General features: G+C 38.2%; 1 protein-coding gene across 1 annotated transcript; it reads left to right on the plus strand.

Moving 5' to 3' along the window:
* Positions 1-4,826: 4,826 nt before the first annotated feature.
* Positions 4,827-12,930, plus strand: LOC105200484. The gene is made up of 3 exons (XM_011168057.3): positions 4,827-5,326; positions 9,309-9,604; positions 10,322-12,930. The coding sequence occupies exons 1-3, from the start codon at positions 5,168-5,170 to the stop codon at positions 10,476-10,478; spliced, it is 612 nt and encodes a 203-aa protein (XP_011166359.2). The 5' UTR covers positions 4,827-5,167; the 3' UTR covers positions 10,479-12,930.
* Positions 12,931-17,901: the final 4,971 nt, after the last annotated feature.

Raw genomic sequence — 17,901 nt, forward strand, 5'->3', positions numbered from 1 at the left:
AGCATTGCTCATCATGTTTGAACTCCTATCACAATTATTTTGATGATCCAATAAAATTATTTTCAAATATGTATCCAGCTAAACGTTTAGATAATACTTCAATAACTTTTCATGTATAATTTTTAATGATTAATTTAAATCACATTTCTTGTTCTCTGAAATATTTTAACAATTTTTTATATATAATGAAACGTGATGGAAAGGTGAAATTGCCAAAAAGATTTCGAAATGTAAACAAAGTATTGTTTTTAATATACAATTTCGGCGCATCGCGTCATGATTAATAGCCGGTCTTCTTGACCTCTATAAATTTCGACTATTTCCTCTTCGCATGCACCTGTTGTCGAACTGGCAATAACATCGGCAATAACTGCGTCATGTTCAGTCGCAAACTGCAAGTCCCTCATACTTCTTGGCTACGTGCTTTCTCTCGCCACTTCCTTTCATTTACCTAGTCTTCATTTACCTCCGTCTCGCCTATTGTTCTGTTCCTTAATATTTGTAATACTAGCTCGGGAATGATGAAACTCGTAATTTACAAGCTTAGCAAAGAAATCGTGCATGTTAATCTTGACGTAAAGTAATATGCACTAGATGTTGTGAAATGAAAACATTAAGAATAGATCTTTTTCGTAATTAGAGAAAATCTTTCTCATAATTGTTGAATAATTAAAAGAAAATAAATTGATATTTATTCTTAATTTCAATAATTTAATAACACTGATTTAAACATTTTTTTAGAATACAAACAGAACCAGTTGGTTCTTATAGATTTTTTGCTGAAAACGAATCCGTAAGTAAAATTGCTTTGTTACCTCGCACTTTTGAGCAAATTGGACTTAAAAGCGCCATAAATGGAATTTTTTTATTACTTTTAACTAAAAAATGTAACATGACAGAATAATTTCATTTGCGGATTTGTTTTCAGCGACGGTAAAAAATTTATAAGAATTGTTTGGTCTTGTTCGTGCTTTAAAATCGCATTAATTTTTTTAATGCTGCGACTGTTTGTTAATGAAAACGAAAAAGAGAGAACGATTTTATTAATCGTATTTCAAGCGCAGGTTTTTCGAGAAGCTCGAAGTTCCAGTGTCTCAAATAGGTCAAAAGGCAGACATAGACTTTCATGAAAAAAGAACAAGATCAAAAATCTCGATATTACATTACACCAAGCAAATAAACACAATGTGAAAAATAGGATCAGGCGATTCGAGATCCGCCGGATGATTGTGCGGCGAAAGAAAGATAATAAGCCTTCGTGAGACCTTCGATAAAAGTTCAAGGTTACAGATATCCTGGAGGCGGCAATACAGAAGATATTGACTATAGAATCGACGATGGGAGCTACCATATCTCGCTTCACAGTTCGCGAATCAATTTACCGTCATTTTCGTTAGGCGTATATATTTTTTATCAAGTGGTCTCCGCAATCCATCGTCCGATATCTAAATTTAATAGAACACGATACCTTTTTATATAATATTTTTTTATATCAATTGTTCCAATTCGCGAAGGGCTCTTTATTTTTGATCGCCGTTAAATCGAAAGCTCTTGAAACTTAAATTTTTTTTTTTTTTAAGAGAAAGTCTCGAGGTTAAGCTCAACTTGATAGAAATTCGACTGAACTAGAATTGTTACGCGATTTCCGATTTTCATTCATTAGTATTGCGAATTGTTAATTTCTAGTTTATCCCGCAGCTTAGAATCGTTCGGTTCTATCGAGTGGACAAGGCAATTGGCTTAGTTCGCGTGTACGGCCGTAGATTCCGCCGCGGAATTGAATTACAACTCCAGGACGACGTAATAAAACTCACCCTCCTCGTCTATATATCCTTGTTCGCCCGTCGTCGGAGCAAACGTAAGAGGAAACGAATCAACTTTCCCCCGACTATCTTCTCTAGGGATTATCTAAAAAGATATCGATCCGCGCGACAAGCGGGTTTCTGATTTGCGACGAACGAGAAGGCGGGTCTATAACACGTTACAGCTGCCGAAATGTTCCAACATAATTTACCGAAAGTCATTACTGTCAATCTGTATCAAATTTAAAGAGTTTGTCGGTTGTATCCCAAAGTTGTTAACAGACTGCACGCAATTGCTTATCTAAAGCGAGGCCTTGTGACAAAAATGTTAAAAGATCTTAATGAGCACCAAGATTCACTTCAACCGAAAAACGACACTTTTTCTTACGTGTTACTCATATATCGGTTTAATATTTAACTTCTTATTAAAGGCATTGAAAGTGAAGTTTTCGAGCACTTTATCATTAATTTTCAAGTCGCTTCTAAGGTGCTGACGAACGGCGGTGTTATTTTTTTTTTTCAATTTTCGTTTTAAGCGGCACGTACAACTACTGTGGAAAATGGATCTTCCGATACCGCCATTGTTGACCAGCGTGATAAACTGACCCCGCATACGTCTTCTTTTGTTTCAGAAATACCCCGCGTGCTGTGTTACGTAACCATTTATTTTTAGTTCGCCGCCGATTTTGTCCATTGTATCCCCGCAATCCGATCTCTCCCGGTATAAAGAGAAATGATCGAAGCTGCGGAAATGTTCTCTGCCACGCTGTCAAGGATACACTTTGCACAATTCCCGTTCTTTAACCGAGGCTCCTCCGCGATACGACGTTTAATCGATTCGTCGTATTCTTTTTTTTTCCATTTACGTATCGGTATGATATTTGACGATATGCACACATGAGATACTTAGTTGAACTTTCGTGGAATTTTAGCCTCGCCGAGTAGTGCAGGGGTCGGGAAAAGTTTTTACCTACGAGAATAAATCTTTTTTGTTGTTTCGCTTGCGCTCGAGCTATATCTTTTTTTTTTCTTTTTCGTAGCAAGGATTCGCGGACGAATGGGTGTTGCTTAGCCAACCGTGGGCGAGTGCACGTTTTGCATTCAGCCGTACGTCCGACGGCGATTCCGCGTACATAACGTGAGGGCGAGTTTTACGAGATCGTACGGCCGTCGTGATTCAATTTAGCGACGGTATCATGAACTCGTGCCGACTTACGAAAGATATTCCACGATGTTGCTAGATTACGAGGATGCGAAACGAGCTCGAGATCCTGCCGCGGCGAAACAAAACTTTGCCTCTCCCGTTACCTGCTGGCCATTTTTCTCCGCGAGTCGACCTCGTTCCGCCCTCGCACAAATTTTCGCTAAGATTTTATTACGTTACTGGATCATCCGTTTAAAGGCCTGCAAGATATCCGCCGCCGGCCACCGTCGATCATGACGTCGAAAGTTGGGAACGCGAACGATTCTTTGTAACTTACGGTCGCGAGAAGAAAAAGAAAAGTATGTCTCCACGTGCGAGAGGTAAAAGCGTTCTAAATTCCAAATTATTGGCTTCGACGCACAGTTTGTATTATCGTAATCAGAAAAACATTTATTCCCGCTTTTATTATTCTGCCTCGTCGAAGTCGAACCATTACGAGGCATACGAAGTATGTATAATACAAACAAGGCTTTCCCTGCTTTTCCTCTTGGCTATACGACTGAAGAGGGAGTTTACCTTTTGACCTTTTTATTCCATTGTAGTCAATTCTTGGAAGTCGTTCTGAAAGAGACCAACGTTGTCGCTATTCCTCGGAATACAGTTTCCGAGTGGCTTGTACCTACGGTTGAAGATGCTGCGCGTAAAGCTAAAGCCGGACTTAAAGAGAAAGATATTGCTTCATTGCCATTTTCGTTCGACTTCTCCGTCTCTCTCTCTCTTTTTCATAATGCGACTACGATTTGGGCCGGAGGCTATGGTTTTGTCATTTTTATCAAAGGAAACTTTTTTCCGTGATACTATCAGCGTAGTGCTGATCTGTTCACTCTTCGAGCGACGTTAAGGTGATATAACGAAAATGGAGCGCGAACGCAGTTTTTCTTTCGCGACACGATGTACATTTTTTTTGTGTAGTCATCGAATGACTTGACAATTGGCAACTTGTGAAAAGATGCGTGGTGCGAACTTTCGGATAGAGGAGGAAAAATTTTTAATTGTAAAAAAAAGAGGGGGTTATTTGTAAGTGTGACATTTTAACTAAAAATAAAGATAAATTTAAAGCAAAGATTCTCAAAAATTTTAAACATAATTTTTTGGGGAAGAATATTTTTTTAAGGATACGAACCTCTGAAAACTTAATGAAGAAAGGGGCAGTGATAAATCAAAGTGAAAAATTTAACGAGGCAATTTAATATTTTTCTATCCTTTACAATTCTATAATGCACAAAAAATTCGAGGTTGCAATAATTTATAACTTGAGAGATATTAATATTTTTAAAAAAATTATAATTATTTTTATTTATAAACTTAAACATTAACTACAGTAAATTTTTAAATACCGATTTTTTAAAATACTTTACACTTTTTACATAAAGTTAAAATTATTAGAATGACAGATGTTTTTTTTTTGTTACTTATTGTATTAATCCCTTCATTAGTTATTATGCTTTTTAAGTAAAATGAATTAAAGGAAGAAATAAATTAAATGAAAACGCTTATTTCTAGCGTTAATAACTCTTAACAACGAAATAAATAATTACAGTAGCTCCACCGAGATACGCCGTTGCAGGCATACATTCGCTCTTTCGTATATTATACCATTTCGCGTTGCGAATTACGTTTAATTCGCATGACACGTTACAGAGGTGCGAAGAGGTCCCGCCGTGACGTAACTTTTAGCAGCCGTGCACCGACACGACGCGGTCCGCAAACTTAACTTATTAACGGGGACACGTTACACGCAATTTCGCGCGATCCCGGCGTTGTATAATCGCGTCGTCGCGTCGGCGTCGCGTCGCGCCGCGCCGCGCTGATTTCAAATATTTGTCCGAGCCGCGTCCGGATGCGATACGAGACGCGTTACTGGTTACGAGACCGCTCGTTATGCACGCGTTGTTGGTGGGAATTGCTCCTCACCGGATCCCGTAAACGACGTTATATACAAACGGCTCGAACCACGAAACCTCGTCGCTGGCAATTCGCCGGCAACTCCCGGGGAACCGGCGCAAACATTTGCGCTGGGGGTTGTTTAACGGTCCCCGCGACACACAACGAAAACGATGCCACCAAACCAATCCAGTCTTCGCTGCCTTCGGAGTTCGACGTCGCTTAATCGGACGCCGGGGAATCCCGTACGTGTCACGTTGCGATAGTACTCTAGAAAATGATCAGATCGATTGTTCTTGCTCTCCTTCTGTTCTGCCAATCGATCAACATCGGGAGATGCCTGCGGGAGAATGGTACTCACGTCGAAATCTCAGAGGCAGCACAGCGGCACAGGCTGAGAAGGAGCCTCACGTTTCCCGATCCGTCTATGCTTTTGGTATGTAATTGCTCCACGAAATTGCGTTGCTCATTTGACATTCTAATTGTGAACTGAGAAGGTCGTGTGTAGTAGTTTATAGTCACGCACGAAATTTTATTGTTAAAAAACAAGAATTATCAAATAATATTACACGATATATACAGGAAATAAATAAAATAATGATAAAATCAACACGTAGATAAAAAATGAAAACAGATCGAATGAACACCCGAGATACAATACTTATTTTATTAATAAAAGAGATAGGCCTATCTCTTGTCTTTAATACAGATTTTATCTTCTGTTTGGAAGAAGGTACAACACTTAAAGTGCAGTGTTGTGTTAATTTTCCAGCAGAACATCTTTCGAGAGATATTAAAGGGTACTCAAGAGATATTGAAGTTGAAAATCTGTTTTTTATTCTGTCCTACCAAATTGTTCTATGACTCGATGATATTTAAGTTTAGCAGCAGTTACGCTACTTGAGAAAAATGAAGTTTTGAAGTTTTGAAGAACAGAGGATAATTTTGAAAGAGTTTGTGTGTGTGAAAAGAAATTTTTTTTTCTCACGTAATATCATTTATATAATCGATTGAAGGATGTTCTGCTAAAAGTATAGTATACTCATTCGAACATTCCATTGGTGAATGAAACACAAAGACAAATGATGGTTTAATCTCTTATTAATAAAAGAAAAGTAATGTGTTTGCCAAGTGTTGACAGTATTTTGTCCATTCCTTTGTGCTGTATAATGTTGAAATTAATTTATATTCTATGGCTGTTTATAGCGACAGATCGACGCAGTTTCCGCGCTATTCGGATAATTAAAACTGCCGTCGGGACCATGCGTGTCCGAAAATGAATGTACACGGCCGTTTTCCGTGCACGCCATCCTTCGTCGCGCTCGTCCAATTTTCCGGACAGCGTGTTTCTCGCAAACACCATCGCGACGGTCCCCGGCATTGTCCGAACTCTCGAACGGACGAGCGAACGAGCGCGAAGAAAATCGACCAGCCCGAGAGAATCGTGACGGTCGTTTATTTTTTCAGCGACACGGGTAATTATTCGGCTCGCGCGCGCGTTGACATCGAGGAAGAATTATTAGGCGGCCGCGAGGGTCCGCGATACTCCGGCGCGTTGTACATACGCGCCGATCTTTCGTGGTCCATTCAATTTTCGTGACAGCTGACGCCCAGGCTGGGGACGGAAGAGTTTACGGCGGACACGGGAGCGCACATATGTACAGGATGTTGCCGGTGCATCGCGGCCCTCGCGGCACATGCCGGCGTACGTATGAATTTCGATAAAACCGCGAGAATTTCCACGGAGGATCGTACCGCGGCGCGACGGCGCGCGTCTGGAGAGGACAGTTTAACGAGATTCAGCCCGGACTTCGTATATACGCCGGATATGTGTGGGAAGCGGTTTTTTTTTACACACGTCGTGTCGCCGAGGTCGTCGGCGAGCGAAATCGATACATTCCACGAGCCAGTGATAGACTGCTGGCTGTATACATGGGAATGTGCGGGATAACATTCATTACTTGCACTAATTGAAGGCATGCTTGGACTGACGATGTAAGATGGAAAATAAAATTTAGAGACTATTATCTTCAAAGTTTCGATGCGATAAACGAGGATATATATTCTTGCGCATCATCGCTGAAAATGTATGCGAAGAGTACTAGGATTTTTGTTCAAGATTAACAAGTTTTTATCGTAGCTGCGAAGCATATTTATTTAACGAACAAGAGAAAAACATTTCGTTTAAACAAATAATATTAATTGTAAATCAATCGATAAAAATACGTAACAAACATAAACGAAGAGAAGCCAATATCGGTTAAAGCAGATTTTATTTATTTGTTTATTTAATAATTATTTATTAGGTGAATGCTTAATAATAATAATTTTACGTGAATTACACAATTTCTAGCTTATGCAAACTGCGTGTCGATTTGCTGATTCTGAAATGTAATTTTAAAGCTCAAGCTGAAATAACAGATTAAATTGGTAAACAATTTAATAATATAGCATCTCAGAGAAAAAATATTTTATTATAAAAAAATATCACCCCAACCGAGGTTTCGCAGTTCGCGTGAGCTAGAAATTGTATAATTCAAAATTATTATTAGGCATCGAGATCCGTTTTGATCGATATTGGCTTCTTCCGCTTACGTTCATCTGGTTTAATCCGTAAATAAACTTTATTTTGAATTCTACAAATAGTAACTAGGTCTTATCAGAGAAAAATTTTAAATCAATTTCATATTAATTCCATAAATAAACAAGCTACAAACTAGAATTAGCTTAAAATCAGGATTCTCACAAAGCTCGAACAAATACAAATAACTTTTGTTTGTAAAATACAATATTAATTTTTATTTGTAAAGAGATAATACTTAAAAAATGCATTATTTTATTTAGAATGAAGGGCCTTGCTTTTGCCCTAGCTTGGCGCCACAAGTTTGCCATCTGTTACTGGCGGATAGGAAGAAGGAGAGCAAGCGTGATAATTCTCAAAGCTTGAAATATTTCGAATGCGAAGGGACTGTCTTCGTCGTCGAGAGACACACCCGTGCCGGAATTACGCTCGTACGATACGCTCGCAATCAATTATTCGCGCATAATGTCATGGCCCAAGCGCGCATTGTTTGCCCCCGGAGAGAAAGAATTATTGCGTGTCGGCTCCTTTTTTCTTCAGCGTGCATTTTCCGCCTCCTCCCATTCCCGCCTTCTGGGCGAGGCCGCAGCACCGGCAGATACTCGGCGGCGGGACGATTCTACGCGGAAATTTGCGGTTTTATCGGAAATTCATACGAGGGGCGGTCCGCGCGAGTCCGGGCGCGGAAATTGGACGAACTTCGTACGATCCACGGAATTCGGGATCCACGACTTGCGGCTGCGGTCATCGCGATTCATCCTCGTCGTGTACACCATGCTGCGCATCACCGCCGGCGAGAATAATTAAACGCGCGCAATGGCCGTCATTTTCTCGATGCAGCGTGGCTGGCGAAAGCACGTTGAACGACACATCGATCGCCATTACCTGATAGAAATATTGATTTCAGACAACAATTATAGTTGAAAAGTAGAGAAGTCTGAGTCAAAAGTTATTCCTTTGGATATATTTGAATAGCTATAACGAAGAAAACAAAATGACAAAATACCCATTTAAATAAAATCCAAGGGAAGAACCATTGCAAGTACCACGCGGATTTTGGAAAATTCGATATTAACCCTTCGAGAACACTATTGTTTTTCACTAGTTAAGATTTTAAAAAATCTTAAAAAAAGTCTGGTACACTCTCTTTTCCGACATTCCAGAATACAATTTCACAAGTGTTCGATCCGAAACACTTTTCATTTTTTCTTGTACATATTCAAATTTGAAGTAGAAAATTTTCTGGGGTATTTAAATCTCTCATGTAACCTCAGAGAGTTAAGAATTTGATGTCGTAATAAATGACATTTAGATGTCAATGAGAAATTATCATTTGTCCCTCATAATCTTTTTTTTTTAATTAAAAGAAATATCCTTTGTTCGTAAAACCATAAAATAAATTAAGAACAAAAAATAAGTGTTAAGGAAAAGAGAAAGATATTATCAGTTGATCTCGAACACGCAAAATCGAGCTTGACAAAGTTAGCACTACGGCAAAACTCGACTCTGTAAAGCTTCGGCCATTTGCTGTAATATCTGTCTCCCGTGTGCTATCATTTTAAATTTTAAAATCTCGCCACTCCAATCCTTTAACCCATTGGCATCTGAATGTTACATGCTACTTTTACGATACCAAACTCTATATCTTGTTATCAAATTTTCTAAAATTCGCGTGGTGCGTATCTCCTTTCGTTAAATAGATTTGGTTTGACGATAACGCGATAGCGATGCAAAGTATCGCGATGCGGAGATACAGCGATGTGGAAATGATTTCTCTCGTTCTGCGAAAGCGTTATTAAATTCTCCGCTTGAATGCCGCTTATTCCTGCTTTCGCAGCTGATTTTCGGTCTAGGCACTCCGTTGCAGTTGGACCGCGAGAGCGTAATCGTGGGAGTGTTTGCGAAAATGCAATACTACTTGCCCAACAACGCTACGGATTTCACGGAGCCGGGGGTGTATTACATGAGAGCCAGCAGAAGCAGGTGGAGCTTGTACAAAATGTTTGAAAAGGTTGCGGCCATGTATGGCTTAGGTGGCAAAGAGTGTTTACTCAGGGCCATCTGCGAAGTCGCTTACGTCCCGTTCGACGTTCATCATGGATTGCTGGGACAATTGGTACACACCTTTCTTAGGTAAATGAACCACTTATTATTCGATAAAATCGACTCACTTGAATCTCGACGTCGCGAAACGCAGGTTGATTTTTCGGCTGTAGATGCAAAGGAGAAAGTAAGTCCGGATTTTGCAATTGAATAGAGACGAGCCGTTTCTCGAATTTCACGTGCTTTAAAATTGTATCAATGCTAATTTCGTTTTTTATTCGACTAATGATTTTTATCGAACTTTAATAATAACATTAACATTAATTCCTTTGGTCTCAATTTTCACCGAGACGACTACATCTGCTATGAAACTCGTTGAAGATACGCCAAGTATTAAGTGTTCGACGTGTTAACATCGCGATGTATCCTATATATATTTCCTCGGTGACTCCGCTTATGTGAAAGAATGTCTCTATTATCGATAATCGTTCGGAACAGGCGTTGCCGGTGAGAAAAATCGATTAGCCGCGCCGCAATAAAACCGTCGAGCACGCGTAACGTCAATTACGCGAACATAATGTCACGACGGAGACGGCGACGGTATTTAATAAACATCGGATCGAGCGCACGCCGGGATTTTTCGATAAACCGTATCCGCGACTCGCCAATACTTTTCGTTTTGTTCTGCCGACGCCGCCGTTTCCGAAGTGAGGCGGTGCGAACACGGCCGTTGTAATTTCTCACGGCGCGGCAGTCACACGTACGTACGGTACGCACATGTGTATGCGGAATATCATGGGATTCCAGGCCCTCCAGCACGCGGGAAGAGTACGACGAGTACGAGGATCGGGAATATCGGGCGGCTGAACGGTTGGGCGAGCAGGCGGAGGGCGCAGGCTGCCACGCCCTTTATCCGGAATGCCGCAGAAGTGTTCTCGACGTGTTTTCCACGTTGTCCACGTGAGGTAACCGTACGGAAATCCCGTGAGCGGCGCAATTGCGACGGAAGGTACGGACGAAAGGAGTGGATCGCTGAAATATATCGGATCGCCGAACGATATCGTTAAGACGCTAAGATCGAAAGTTTAAAGGCTCAAAGCATTTTCTTGGCAACGTGATTTTTTCAAAGAAATGCATAATGCATCACGGAGCGTTTTTCCTGGAATTTTCCTACCTACGATCGAGATCATCTGGAATGTCCCTTTCACAAATACACGACATTGGCAGCTGCGAAACGTGCCGCTCGAATACATAGCTCGCGCTGCTCGGTTCGCCCTAACACGGAAAGTGCATGGCACTGTACATTTGTCAATTACAAAATTGAATTCCGACGATATCGCTCCTCGCGCACGAAAACGAGATTCCTTACGAAATAATCCATCTCCGCTTTCGATGTTTCGTCGCTTCGCTGATGCGAGGAGGTCGCGAAAGCGTTTCGTACGCTACCCCCGCGTTCTTCCCCCATTGGCATTCCACTCCTTCCTGATTCGGAGTTTCATCTTCCTAAAAGTGCGCGTAAGAAACACAGAGTTTCAGCGTGTGGAATGTCGGCATTCGATATTAAAGAATCTTCGGCATTCACGAAGGATGGGCTTTACTCTTCTCCCCTCCCCCTTTTCTTTTCCCCCGCAAAGTTATCGCGGTTTTTCCGTTACTTTGGCGCATTTCCGTATAATCAACCAAAAGAAAAAAAGCTCGTCGAAAGTTTTTATGGGGCGGCTAGCGCGATTCCTTTATGTTCCTTCGGAGCTGCTTAGTAAGATTATTTACATTGCCCAACGTTTTTTTTTTATTCTTAATTGCACGGGAACTGAATCCTCGAATGGAAGAACGGTGGAAGGAAGAATGGCGATTATCGGGAATTTTTCGAATGCACACTCTTAACACAGAGAAAATATTGAAGCGTTTGCGAAAGCGCGCATCTGCCTTTTTTGTATCACATAAACCAATTTAGGCGATGGGTTTGTTACGCGCTCTTATATATTATATATTATACATTATATTTGCACGCGCACCGATACATATATAATTCCCATAATAATGCGTATTGTAACCACATTCGCATCTATATGCGGTGTATGCGGTTGCCGGTTAATTATTAGATAATAGACGTACCGTAGTTAATTATGAATAGATATTAGTTTGGCCAGAGCAAGCAAATTTAGCTCTTTCCGTACAATGCACATGTACGAATGTACTCTGACTTTCGAATTGCAGAGATATTTAAGGGATGCCCTAATTTGTTGATGCTTGCAAATTAATTTGAAGGAAAGATGCAAATTTAAAAACTCCATTATTCATGAGAAACTTTCGAAGCTTTTTAAATCTTGAATGCGCAATTTAGTGTTAGAACATAATGGTTGCTTTTTTAAACATATCATTAGAATTAATATAATAATTTAAGATTCTTAGCACCTTACCATATGTGTCCGACATAAAACGTATTTCTTGAGCTATTCCTTACGCATCTCACGTTGCGGAAAGGAGAAATAAAGAAATTTTCTTCGCTCGCTATTTACACTTCCAGAAATATTCTTCTGATTGTTCTGAAAAACAGTTTTAATCACAATGGATTTTGCAGCGCACGCGACCTCCTATTTACATTCCAGGCGACTTCGTCGCAATAAACCTCGAGACTTTCTTTACGTTAACGTCCTGCCGAGTAGTACGGGATATTGCAATCAAGGAACCCGAGTCCCCAGATTTGCGCAGCACACTGGAAAACCCACTTTAACATTTTACAGCGCGAAACGATTTCTTTCCCGTAACGCTTTATTATGTCGCTCCGCGCGACCGCGCGACCGCGCGACCGCTCGCCTCGCCACATTGTGTGGGAAAAGCTCATTTTCTTCAAGTTTCGTAAACACGTGTTTTTACGCACCGTTTTGCGCAGAAACGCTCAACGAGTGCGTTTTTCTCGTGTACAGACGGCGAATTTGTTTCGCGGCTTGCATAATAGCCGCTCACTTCTGCGTCTGCGTTGTTCCGTGGTATTCTCGAGTTCGCGCGGTGACCGCAGATGCCGGAAAAGCTAAATTTGATGAGAAAAGTTTGTTTTCTTAGGGGGCGGAGGATGCGCGGAATTTTCGACGCTACGGAATGTCGCCGAAGCTCATTCGTTTGATGATATACACGTGTGTAGGTATTTTAATATCAATTGAACTTGGGGTCTTTTGATTAATGTCAAAAGGGATACTAGATACATGGTTAGCATTAATTATAATGAGTTTGTAATTAGAATTGTCACAATTAAATATATTTTAAACTATAAGTTATAAACAATGACCCATAATTAATATTGATAATTGTTATCAATATTATAATTCATTGTCTATTAGTAATAATGTATTTACGCAATGTATTTGATACAATTGATCGTCGATTAATTATGAATTATAAATAGATAACGAACTGATTACACGCTTGGTTTTCTAAATTTTAAAAGAATTTTGAGAGGGTGGAAGGAGGGGTGTTTTTACTTTCGCCATTGACAGGAGGTTACGAATTTATGACTTCCTTTCGAATTGTCGGTACATTTAGCTTTCCCTCGTCGAATGTTTGGCGTCTTTACGAGGCTCTGCGACATTTTCGTGCTTCTCATTCGATAGGATATGCTTGTGTTTGGAGCGGTCGTAGTGAATAGAAACGATTTACTGCCGCGATATCCGCTGCCTCTGACGCCAATATTTCCCTCTTTCCCTCCCGTCCTAGAAGGAAGTATTACCTGACATTGGTAAGAGATTGCAACTTGGCTTGTTGGCAAAAGTATTTGCATGAATATGATGGTATCATTCGATTCGCTTGACTGACAGTTGAAGATACTCGTTGGTATACAGTGCAGACGGGCGAATTGCCATCATCACTTGTAACACACATCGATGCTTGTTGAACGAGAGCCAAGGGCTTTAAAGGCCATTAAAATAATGAAACAATTTAAATTACACTATTTAGATATTCTTCTTAAACGAAATTTATTTCTGTCTTAACAAACTTGTCTGTTAATCTTCTGTACACAATGGGATTATTCATTTTCTACGCATTTATTTTCTTGAAATTAAAAGCACTGTATAGTTGTAACATTTATATACATTTTTTAGAATAAACAACCATACAAATATTTTTTAGAGATGGTAAAGTATTTGTAAGTTATTGAAGAATTTTTCACACTTGTCGTCAAAGTGAATAATGATAATTATCTCAGAAATGTCGTGACCCAACAGTGTATAGAGGATTAATCCGAGAATAGTCACCTGGGATGTTTTTATATCCAGCGTCGGAAAAATGAAGCTCACGTCACAGCAAATTTTTTTTACTGATCCATATCTACCATTCATTCAAAGATTCCGAGATCCAATTTCATTTTTGTACAATAGTCAGAGAAACAAGTTATGATTCATACATGTATTCATAGTATCGATTTGTTGAAACTAGCTAGGTTGTAGAAAACACCCCAAGTAATTATTTATGTTAGAAAATTAATCGAATATGTAAAAGTTATATTACTAATCAAAAGTTATATAATTAATTTAAAAGAATATAATTTTGAATATAAATATTATAAATCATTATGTTAACAATATAAAAAGTTTATATCGTATTTTTATAAATATTTATTTTTGTTTCTATTAAAAAATACTTTATATAATTTTTTATATTTATACATATAAATATAAATATAAATATAAATATAAAAAATTATATAAATATTATATATTTAATTTAATATTTGTTTATTTATATTATATATTTATATAATATAAATGAACAAATATTAAATTAAACTATTTTTAATAACTTTGCAAGAGCAAATACAATATAAATAAATTTATATGACAGGAACTTAGTCTTATTTTGAATTGCTATAAAATGAATAATATATATTTCGTATTTTCAAGAATATTTTTTACGAATCTTTCAATGTACAATCTTCTTACTTAACTTTTGCTTTTAGGCTTACAATTAGCTATCAAACCTATAATACGAAACATTAGATCGGCCGTATAAATTAATCGATGGATATCTATTTCTGTTCTTCACCGCATTTCTTCTTTTTACTGTTTTATTCTCGAAATTTTATTGCCAATGTGAATTTGGCGGAAATCCACATTGGCGAGAAAAAGACAAAGAGACGCAGCCTCGAGTCTCCTTTGCTCTGGCTATCGTTCGGACCATTCGCGGGCGATTTCCCGACCTTTCGCGAAGAATCAATTTCAGGCGCGAGAGAGAGGAAAGAGGGAGAGATAAGCCGTGACATCTCATGCTCACGTAGCTGCGCGAACATAAAGTTACGTACATCTCGTTCATATCGGTTATGAAAACTCGTCCGTGTCACCACGATCTACTTCCGCCGTATGGAGCGAATTGACTTCGCTTCGTCGGAATTGAAATTGCATTTTCAATGACCGGAAGCGGAGGCAAAGAGGTAAATGGCTTGCTGCGTTACACCATAGTGATTGTCAACGATAAACGTCGACTATTTGTTTGTGGAACGGAATGTTGTCTTATTTACAGCGAAACGTTATTTGTCGAAACTAAACGTCATCCACTTGAAGAGGTCAAGAGTGCTTTCGTTGAGGATTTTATGTAAAAGCTGTTGACACTGTTATGAAGTTTTTTCGCAATCTCGATTCTCGATAGATCGCGTGTACAGAATTAAAGGAAAAAAAAGAGTTTAAAGGTATTGTTCCAGCAATTTGAAATCGATTTTACGTCGGCGAAAATGTCGAGACATCAGCAATTTCATTTTTAATAGAGTCATTGCAAACAATATAGTTTTCGTAGATTAGCTTGATAAATTATACCGATAAAAACTGACGAAATAAAAATTAGAAAAATGGTGGGGGAGATAAATGATACATCACATTTATAATATTGGAGAAATACTTTACGGTTAATTGATAGTCGATATCCAATAGTACGATCCAATATAGGAAGGATTCCTAATTTATTTTATCCATGAACAAATAATAAATTATCTTATTATTAAATTGATAGTGTATTGCGAAGTTCTATGAATTACGTTTTATTCATCGAATAACGTTCGACCGCTAGAGATATACAAAAATTTCAAATCAATATGATACAATCTCTTTCTCTTTTCTTCTATTGTTGCAGTTATTTATTAAATAACAAAAAGAAGATAAATAATGGTACAATAAAAAAACTCGTATTTATTACAAGTAAAGTTTACTACGTTGAAAGTTTATTTTATTACAATTTAGTTAAAAGTAAAATATTTTAGATTTTATATTTTATCTAGATGAAAAAAACAAGTTTGCTGAAAAACAGATTTGAAAATAATTATGTTGAACATAAAAAAAATTGTATTGGACGTAAAGATAAAAACTAGTTGTTAGACTGTCAAAACATTTTGTAGTAAAATATTATCACGCTTGAACGTCCTATATAATTATTTTGATGGTGTAATATAAAATTATTTTTTATCTGTATTCTTAAATTTTTTAATATACTGCAGCAATTGTTTTTTTTACATGTGCATAATTTTACGTTGTGTCTCTCTATACAGCTGCATATGAAACATTTATTAAAGTTGCATACGCGGCTGTGAAGAGACCGACGAGATTTCGAGTGACGCGGTGTCAGTTTGAGTTTATTAAAGAGAGGGGCGAACTCGCGCAAGCTGCTCTTTTTCTTTTATACGATGTATCATCTCTCTTTTACAAAATATCAATTACAGAAGGAATTCAGCTGGCAATCCCAGTTTTCCGTCGTGTCTTTTCGTCGGCGCGCGGCGGCGGTGCAAGAAGCAAACGGAATAAAGGGATATTGCTTATCCCTTTTACTCGGTTAACTTTCCCCCGTTGTTTCGTCCGTTATATAGGCAGACAACGTGGAATGTATATTGCGCCTTTTTCGCGTCTACAAAGGGCTTGTTGCCGAAACGAAGTTGTTGTATATCGTTTGACCAACTCATTTTGAAAGCTTTGCAGATCGCGCGCACGTTACTGCACAAACTGCACTGAAAGCGCAAACTACGAGCAAGTGGCGCAAAATAGCGTGCGTGTAGCGACAGATTTCAGATTCACGGAACATGTAAGGGTCGAAGTGGTGTAGCTTGTAACAATAAGTCGGATCAAAATATTGAACGGTTGGCATTTTATAAGCAGCAAATTACAGATGAAATGACAATTCCTATGTTATTTCGTTCACGGAATAATACATGATAACGTAATTCTCTAAAATCAATTCTCGTAAGCCGAATTTTCTGAAGCAACGTCCAAACCTCCATAGAAATGTTTCCTCGTCTCCTTTGCATTTTCTATTAAACCTTTTTTTTTTAACAGAACACCTTCGTAGAATATAAAAACTTCTTGATAACGCGAATCATCCAGTTATTCAGTCGCGAGGACGACATTTGAATATCTCCGGCACGGATTTACCTAGGATATTCGTGACATTCCCTCGTGCGCACGTAGTTCATAATTCACGCGACTGTTAGACGACACCGACATTCCGCCGCGCGTGTAAACTATGTTTCATGCCTCGTAGATCTTAACGAATCGCGGTGAGATTACAGCGTGGCTATATAACTACGGATATCCAACTAGTGCGAACATCCGTCGCAATCTGTATAATGGACATCCGTGGCGATTGTAGCTGGGATATCCGGGCACTCGCTTTACGCGCAGCTCGATCCTCAAACCTGCAATTTGTCCATTTGATTCTATCACACGGTGTCTATGTAAATTGAATGTTTCTGTGACGAAGAAGCAAATCTCTTCCCCGTTAAAAATCAATGTGTCTTTTATCAAAATTTGATGGCAGAAAGATATATAAAGTACCAGAGTCAAATATGGTCCATTTGTAAATTTACAACTTATAAAGTCAAATTTACAACTTTACAAAGTCTAATTTGGAAGTCCAGTTTTTTTTTACAAACAATGCACTTATCAAATAAGGCTCACTTATATGGTTATAGTTATTTTCTTGCTAAGGAGAACTATTTTTAATGCTGCTAATTTTTGAAAAGATAAAATTGTACCCAAATAATTAAAAAACTTTCAAAGATTAATTAAAAATCAAATAAAAGATAATTTGTGATGTTTAAAAGTAGAATAAACCTTAAAAGATTTTGTTTTTATGATTATTGATTATTTTAACACTGATTAGAAGACAATGTTTAATTAAAGAAGACAATGTTGAGTTTTTTTAATTTATTTTTTATTCGGACCTTATTATATTTATAAGCGTATAATATTTATTAATAAATATTTTATAAAGTTTATTTTATTTTTATGAGTGATTAAAATAAAAATTTAATTCTCACTTAGTTTATGTTAACATCTCCAGAGTTAAAAAATAAAACAAATTAGGCGTGTCTTATTTGGCTCAGGTTTTTACATATTATTCAAGAAAATTGTATAATT

Source organism: Solenopsis invicta, chromosome 6, assembly GCF_016802725.1.
Source record: "Solenopsis invicta isolate M01_SB chromosome 6, UNIL_Sinv_3.0, whole genome shotgun sequence".
Taxonomy (NCBI): Eukaryota; Metazoa; Arthropoda; class Insecta; order Hymenoptera; family Formicidae; genus Solenopsis; species Solenopsis invicta.

Excerpts from the sequence above, each read along its gene's own strand:
- LOC105200484 (XM_011168057.3), top strand. The coding sequence starts at position 5,168 with ATGATCAGATCGATTGTTCTTGCTCTCCTTCTGTTCTGCCAATCGATC. Across the intron at positions 5,327-9,308 it reads CCGATCCGTCTATGCTTTTG|CTGATTTTCGGTCTAGGCAC; the intron begins GTATGTAATTGC and ends CTGCTTTCGCAG. Across the intron at positions 9,605-10,321 it reads TTGGTACACACCTTTCTTAG|GCCCTCCAGCACGCGGGAAG; the intron begins GTAAATGAACCA and ends ATGGGATTCCAG.